Source organism: Quercus suber, unplaced genomic scaffold (assembly GCF_002906115.3).
Source record: "Quercus suber isolate HL8 unplaced genomic scaffold, Cork oak 2.0 scaffold_696, whole genome shotgun sequence".
In the NCBI taxonomy this organism is placed as follows: Eukaryota; Viridiplantae; Streptophyta; class Magnoliopsida; order Fagales; family Fagaceae; genus Quercus; species Quercus suber.
Window position 1 is genome coordinate 233,690 of NW_027070137.1, and position 8,666 is coordinate 242,355.

General features: G+C 40.6%; 1 protein-coding gene across 1 annotated transcript; it reads left to right on the forward strand.

Annotated features, from left to right (window-relative positions):
• The first annotated feature begins 4,589 nt into the window (after positions 1–4,589).
• LOC136064481 (uncharacterized) lies at positions 4,590–5,954 on the forward strand. Its single transcript, XM_065766259.1, has one exon. The coding sequence runs from the start codon at positions 4,590–4,592 to the stop codon at positions 5,952–5,954; it is 1,365 nt and encodes a 454-aa protein (XP_065622331.1).
• Positions 5,955–8,666: the final 2,712 nt, after the last annotated feature.

Genomic DNA, 8,666 nt, shown 5'->3' on the forward strand with positions numbered 1-8,666 from the left:
AAAAAAAAAAAAAAAAAAAAAAAAAAAAAAAAAAAAAAAAAAAACGAAAAGAAGAAAGTAACAGACACAAACACAGAGAAAGAGAGAAGCTAAAAAGTTTTCTTTTTTTTTTTTGTTTATGATTTTGAATTTTTTCAGTTTAATTTTTTTATTTTTTTATTAATTAAAGTGCTGACTTGTCACTAAAACGCTGACATAGATGCTGACGTGACATTTTTAATAATATTTTAATATCCATGTCAGCGCCATGTCAGCAAATAGGACACGCCGTTTGCCACCTCAGCATTTTCTGTCACTGGATTAACGGTAGGGACTATTTTAAAAACGATTTTTAAAAATCAGGGACTGACTTAGGAGCTAAATCAATTTAAGGACCAAATTGAGAATAGGCCCAAAATGTAGGGACCAAAAGTGCATTTTCGCCTTTTTTTTATGGTCAAAATGTGTAAAAGGACTACCTTTTTCTATTTTGCAATACTTTCCACCAGCTGATGTAATTGCTCTTAGAGCAACCACATCAGTTCGTTCAAATTTTCTGTCTATTTTACACGAAAAAACCTACTTTTTCTATTTTACACATCCACTTTTACAAAACACCTACATTAGTTTATCTATTGTACACATTTATTCAATAAAATATTTATTATTTTACAATTTTTTATTATTCACTCCCTCGCTACCCCTCTCTCTCACAGACCTACAGTCCATCACTACCAACTATCACTCCACACCTAGCCACCATCATCAAGAAAAACCAACCCACTAAATCTGAAACCCATTCAATCCCAAACCCATTAATCACCCACCCAACCCGAAACCCAGTCAAGTCAAATCATCACCCACCCAATCAACGACAAGATCATCAAAACCCACCAATGAACTAGAAAAAAACAAGCCGATCAAGATCAAAACCCACTGATCAAAATATTCAACTCACCTATCAAAATCCTAGCCACCATTAACCTGATCAATACCCATAAAATCCCACACATTATGTCCTTGAGAGCTTCGCCATGGCGTTGTTTCTAGGTCTCGTGCGAGTGAAATCGTACCATCTAAGCTTCGCTGCGGTGTCGTTTGCCTGTTAAGATCAGTGAGAGTGAGATCAGTGGCCTGAGGTGAGATCGATGGATTAAGGGAGAGATGAAACGATAGAGAGGTGAAAGTGAGAAGACTATACACGGTTGAAAGAGAGAGCTGTGAGCCTGAGAGAGTTGAGAGGAGAGAGAAACAAATACTAAAATAATGGATAAATGAGCTATGGTAACCGTGTAAATTTACACATTTATTGTAGCTCATGAAAATGTTTAGAAGACTTTACACAATTTTACACGAGCTGATATGGTAGTTTTTTTGGCCAAAATGTGTAAAATGAAGGATTTTTTGTATTATAAAAGAATATCCACCAACTGATGTAGATGCTCTTAGCATACGGGGATGCAAAAAAAAAAAAAAAAAAAAAACAAGATTAAACTAATATTAATTTTTACAATCTATGAATAGTAAGAGCGCATGGGTGGGTAAAACACCCTCCAGTTGCTATTTTACAACCCAAACCACCAAAACCCACTCCATCTGAGTTTGTAAACTCAAATATATGTAGTCTTACTATTCATAAGTTGTAAAAAAAATATATTAGTTTAATCTTGTGATTGTGTGTGAAGATAAAAATTGAGTGGGAGGAAAAAGAAAGAGAATAATATTTTATATTATTTTATTAGGTAGTTTATATTATTTTATTAGGTTGTATGTAAAACTAAAAACTAAGATGTAGGGTAAGTTATAAAATAAGTTGGTAAAATAGATAAAGTAGTGCTTGAGGATGAAAAATATATATATATATATATTTTTTTTTTGGCATCCCCAGATGCTAATGCTGTAAGGTTGCATATATGCAACCTTACTATTCATAGGTTGCAAAATAATTTTTTTTTTTTTTGCATCCCCAGATACTAAGGCTCTAAGATTGCATATGCAACCTTACTATTTATAGATTGCAATTTTTTTAAGTTTACAAACTCAGATGGAGTGGGTTTTGAATAGCTTGAGTTGTAAAATAGAAATTGGGAGTTGTTTACTCCCCCAATACTAGTGCTCTTACTATTTATGTTGGGACTTCCGGTTTGGTGTGTGGGTGGTAAAAAACTGTTAACATGGAATTCTTTTTCGTATTACCCCCAAGAAGTAAAAAAACATGTGGTTATAAGTGACTGATATCCATAACATGACAATAAATTCCCATAAAAAATGACAATAAGTTATAGACAATTTTGTACTTCATTTTTTTTTTTTTTTGAAGGACCTTGTAATTCAACTCGTACTTCTACAATGTTTATAGCGGAAACGATTAGGTTTATAGTATCCCTACTTCAACTATCATCAAGAAAAAAAAAAATGGACTACAAATCATTTGTCCTGCATCAATGGATATTGTATATATATAAAAGGGTGAAATGAAATTATGGTAAACTTTAATTTTTTATATGGACGACCAAACCAAAGGGTTAGTCTAATTGTTCTCAATACAACATGAGATCAATGATATAGGATTCTTTTTTCGATTTGTCCTAATTTATTTTGCATTGTAACATATTCAAAAAATGGTGCATTTTTATCCTTTTAAAGTAATTAAGGAAAATAAAATGAAGAGATGAAGACTTAATAGGTACGAGGAAAATGATGATGTGTCATCTCGACTCTGCCCAATATAAAATAGCTAACCGGGCAACTGACCTAGTGACAGCTTAAACCGCTAAAAGCTTGTTAGCTATTGAATGAAAAGTTAAAGTCAAACTCGTTATATAGTGAATGCATTCATATCCTAGATAGCTACCACCACCGGAGTCTACAACATCAATCCCTGCAATTAGGGAATAAGTTCAAGGTTAAAGGAAGCACATTACACAAGATAATATCACTATAATTTTGGGTAATTCAATCCTTAAAATGCAATATAAATATGAGGAGATATTGTTGGAAAATGTATGCTCAACAATCCATGATGGTGCAAGAAAAACACCAAGTTCAATCACTCGTCCTTATGGTCGTCCATAGCAATGTTCAGAGCAGAGAGCAAGTCTTTAATACATTCGTCCCTCCATTACCACCATTTTTCTCCTTCTACACGCTCGTCCATTGAAGGACGAGCGGGCTGTGAACCTCGTCCTTCAATAGTGACGGACGAGGTGAATTAATAAAGAGCTAGACCTCGTCCTTCATTAGTGACGGACGAGGTGAATTCACAAAGGGCTAGACTAAGCACACTTCTAACCAAAAGTTGTATCGCTCGAATCTCAACGCAGTTCCTGAAGAGGTGACCTTTGTGACAGTTAAGGAAGTTACCCTCTGAATCCTCCAAACTTTACGACGATTAAGAGAAGTAATTGTTTTCTAACGCTATATAAAGGCCTTTCTGTGCAGAGGTAAGGGGACTTTTTCTTTTTGGTAGAGAATTTTAGAGAAGTATTGAGGGCTCTTCTCTCCTTCAATTTTCTAACTTTACCATCGAAGAATTAAAGGTCGGCTTCCACCGGTCTTCTCTGCTGATTTCCTTTGTTTTCTCAGGACTCACTCTACTAGATCAAGAACATCCGGAGATTTTCCAGCCCATTGATTCCTCATAATTCCTTTGAATCTATCAGTTGGCGCCGTCTGTGGGGACTTAATTTATTAAGTTCTATAGTTTCTTTCTCCAATCAAGGGTTGAAATGGTACGGACAAGATCTAGAGCAACGAGTCCAGGCCCTCAACATAGCAGGGACGCATCTAACAACCCTCACCGCGACCGTCAGTCAGCACCCACCATGCAACCACCCTCATTTCAACATATGCAATCCATGGCTGCTACCATGGCAGAATTAACTCGTCAAAACCAAGAGTTGGTTAGGCAACTTGAGTCAAGAAGGCAACCTCATGAACAGAACGCTGGAGAACGAGCCCAGAGTCAAGAGGAGGAAAGGAATGTTGAGATTGACAATCAATCAAGAGGTACTGCTTCACGGAGGGTACCCCACTTAGAAAGGGAAATGGATCAAATGAGAAGGGTCATGGACGAGATGAGGGAAAACATGAGGAAAACAAACCCTGTGGAAGACTTGGTTCATAGCACTGATTCCCCCTTTGTGGCGTCCATCAATGCTCATCCTTTTCCACCCAAGTTCAAGATGCCTCCTTTAGATTCATATGACGGAACGAGAGATCCTTTTGACCATATTGCCACCTTTAAAACTACTATGCATCTTCAAGGAGTTCCAGACGAAATAATGTGCAGAGCTTTTCCTACTACCTTGAAAGGACCAGCACGAGTGTGGTTCAGCAAAATACCTCCTAAAACAGTGGCATCCTTTGAGGAGCTGAGCAAGCTTTTCGTCAACAATTTCATTGGAGGGCAGAGGCACAAACGTTCTTCGTCTAGTTTGCTAACCATAGAGTAAGGGGAGAATGAAAGCTTGCGGTCCTTCATCACGCGTTTCAACAGGGATGCCTTAGTGGTGGACGAGGTGGATGATAAGCTCCTCTTGGCAGCATTTTATAACGGCGTTCATTCTGATCTATTTATTCATAAGTTATATGAGCAGGCTCCTCAAACTATGGCTGAGCTAGTTCATTCAGCCCAGAACTTCATGAATGCAGAGGATGCTATCATAGCCAAAAAGAGGAAGAGAGTTGAGAAGGTTGAAGCCAACCCACCGCGTCAGTCAGAACAAGGTCCTCGTCCCAAGAAGGGACGGACGGAAGATAAGAGGGATCGAGAAAAGAAAGCAGACCCTTCAGCACGAAATCAACAGTATACCCCCTTGAACATGCCACTTGAGCAAGTTCTTATGCAAATTAAAGACGAGCCTTCTTTGAAGTGGCCGGAAAAGATGAAGGGGGATCCCAACAAACGCAATCACAACAAGTATTGTCGTTTTCGTAGGGATCATGGGCATGATACAGATGAATGTTTTGATTTGAAACAGCAAATTGAAAATCTCATCAGGCAAGGAAAGTTGAGGAATTTCCTTAGACGAGACCACAAGGATGAGAAATTGAAAGCAAAGGTAGAGGAGACATCACGACCACCGCTTGGAGAAATAAGGATCATCCTAGGGGGAAGTCCCACAGGACAGTCGTCCAAATCAAAGAAGGCATATTTGAGAGCAGTACAGAACGTTCAACTCTCTGGACGAATACCAGGTAAGAGAACTACGGACGAGCAGACGATTACCTTCACGGACGAGGATGCAGAGAGAATCCACCAACCCCATGACGACGCTATAGTCATCACTCTCCTTATTGCTGATTACAAGACCAGAAGGGTGTTGGTGGACAACGGAAGTTCGGCTGATATTTTGTATTATCCAGCTTTTCAACAAATGAGGTTAGGACGAGATCGGCTGCGACAAGCAAGTTCCCCTCTAGTGGGGTTTGGTGGAATGAACATACAACCTGTGGGCAGCATTTTGTTACCAGTGACAGTGTGGGCATATCCGCAGCAAGTTACCAAGGAGGTGAACTTCCTTGTGGTTGATTGTTCGTCCTCTTACAATGCTATAATTGGGAGGCCAACTTTAAATAGGTGGAAGGCCATAACATCTACCTACCACCTGTCAGTTAAATTCCCGACGGAGCATGGGATAGGCCAAGTACAGGGAGACCAACTAACGGCAAGAGAGTGTTACCTGGCCATGTTGGCTGTGGACGAACAAGTTCAAACAATGACTATTGAAGAAAAGAGAGTTACGGCAGAACCTGTTGAAGCATTGGAAGATGTTCCTTTAGATGATAATAACCCGGAGAGGTGTACCAGGGTTGGGGCGGATTTGGAATCAAAAATTAAGAAGGATATCGTTTGTTTGTTGAGAAGAAATATGGATGTGTTTGCATGGAGTCGCGAAGATATGCCGAGCATAGATCCCAGTGTCATTACCCACCGTCTGAGTGTATGCCCTTCCTTCAAGCCAGTGCGATAAAAGAAGAGGGTGTTTGCCCCAGAGAGAGACAATGCTGTTAAGGAGGAAGTTCAGAAGCTGATTTCGGCGAAGTTCATTCGAGAGGTATACTATCTTGAGTGGTTGGCCAACGTAGTTATGGTCAAAAAGGCAAATGGCAAATGGAGAATGTGTGTTGATTTCACTGACCTAAACAAGGCTTGCCCAAAGGATAGTTACCCGCTACCGCGCATCGATCAGTTGGTAGATTCTACTGCGGGCCACAAGTTACTCAGTTTCTTGGACGCTTTCTCTGGGTATAATCAGATTCGGATGGACGAAGCAGATCAAGAGAAAACATCCTTTGTCACCAGTCAGGGATTATTTTGTTATGAAGTGATGCCTTTTGGTTTGAAAAATGCTGGAGCAACGTACCAACGGTTGGTCAATCATATGTTTCGTCCACAGATTGGGCGGAATATGGAAGTTTATATAGACGACATGTTGGTAAAAACTCAGGACGAAGACAAGCATCTGGACGACTTGCAGGAAACGTTCAATACATTGAGGCATTATCACATGAAGTTAAACCCTAGCAAATGTGCTTTTGGGGTGTCATCAGGAAAATTCTTGGGGTTTATGGTCTCTTACAGAGGAATTGAAGCAAACCCTGATAAAATCCAAGCAATATTGAATATGAAGCCTCCGAGCAGCGTTAAAGAAGTCCAATCACTTACCGGACGAGTCGCCGCACTCAATAGATTTGTTTCCAAAGCAACTGACAAGTGCCTGCCATTTTTTAAGATTCTTAAAAAAGCATTTGAATGGACTGATGAGTGTCAGAAAGCATTTGAAGATTTAAAGACATACCTCACCAAGGCCCCTTTGTTAAGCCCGTCCGTGCAAGGGGAAGAGTTGTATTTATATCTGGCAGTCACCCCACACGCTGTGAGTTCAGCATTAATAAGGGAGGAAGACAAGATACAAAGGCCTGTGTACTATACCAGCAAAGCACTGAGGGGAGCAGAAGGACGATATCCGTTGATAGAGAAAATGGTTTTTGCGTTGATAACAGCCTCCAGGAAGCTAAGGCATTACTTTCAGGCTCACATTATTAATGTCATGACAGATCACCCACTCAAGAAAGCAATGAATAAACTAGAGGCTGCAGGACGTCTGATCCAATGGGCCGTTGAGCTCAGTGAGTTTGACATAAAGTATCAACCGAGGCATGCCATAAAAGCTCAAGCTCTGGCAGATTTCATTGCAAAATTTACATTGGATTGTGACGAGGTGGGTGAGAAGGAAAACGTTAAGTGGGTAGTTTATGTGGATGGCTCGTCTACGCAATATGCAGGAGGAGTAGGTGTGGTGTTACAATCTCCAGAGGGAGACAAATTAAAACACAAGGTTCGTTTACAGTTCCAAACAACCAATAATGAAGCTGAGTATGAAGCTCTCCTCAAAGGGATAGAATTGGCCAAGTCCGTTGAAGCAGAGTCACTCCTCGTCCTGGGAGATTCTCAGCTAATCATAGGCCAAGTGAATGGCGTATTTGAAGCCAAGGAAGAGCGAATGAGGAAGTATCTGAATAGAGTGGTGCGCCTTATTAAAAAGTTTGAAGAAGTGAACTTCGTTCAAATCCCAAGGGAAGAAAACATGGAAGCTGATACTCTGGCGAAAGAAGCCTCAGCAAGTGAAGCTGTAGACGAGGTAGATGAAATTCAATATATGCCAAGTATAGACATTCCAGAAGTCCAACAGGTACAAAGCAGGACGAGTTGGATGACTCCAATTGTGTCGTACCTGAAAGACGGACGACTCCCAGAAGAAAATGATGAAGCAAAAAAAGCTAAGGGTAAAGGCAGCCAGGTACGTTATAATGGACGAGATTCTTTACAAAAGAGGTTTTTCCCAGCCTTATCTAAGGTGTTTGGAACCAGACGAAGCAAACTACATAATAAGGGAAATCCACGAAGGAGCGTGTGGCAATCACTCAGGAGCTAGGTCACTCGTCCACAAAATCGTCCGTGCAGGATATTATTGGCCTAGCATGCAAGCTGATGCTAAGGCCTATGTCAAGGTCTGCGACCAATGCCAAAGGTTCAGCAACGTCCCCAGGCAACCATCAGAGTATTTAACTCCAATGACGGCCCCCTAGCCCTTTGCACAATGGGGGCTGGACATTCTAGGTCCATTCCCACTAGGCGTGAGACAAATGAAGTTCCTCGTGGTTGGTATTGATTATTTTACCAAGTGGGTAGAAGCAGAATCCTTGGCTAATATTACACAACAGAATGTCAAAAACTTCGTGTGGAAGAACATTGTGTGCAGATTTGGGGTACCCAGGGTGCTGATATCAGATAACGGACGACAATTTGATAATGCACTTTTTAGAGATTTTTGCCTACATTTCGGAATTCAAAATCACTACTCCTCACCAGCCCACCCGCAAGCTAATGGCCAAGCAGAGGTTGCAAACCGATCCTTGCTAAAATTAATCAAGACTCGGCTTGAGGGGGCTAAGGGAGTATGGCCAGATGAACTACCAGGTGTTTTGTGGGCATACAGAACGACAGCAAGAACTCCTACAGGGGAGACTCCTTTCAAACTAGCCTATGGAATAGAAACAGTCATACCTGCAGAAGTGCACATGGCTAATCATAGAGTGGCAGCGTATCAAGACAAAGATAATAAGGAGCAACTCCGTTTGAACCTTGATCTCATAGACGAGGTAAGGATGGACGCTGAACA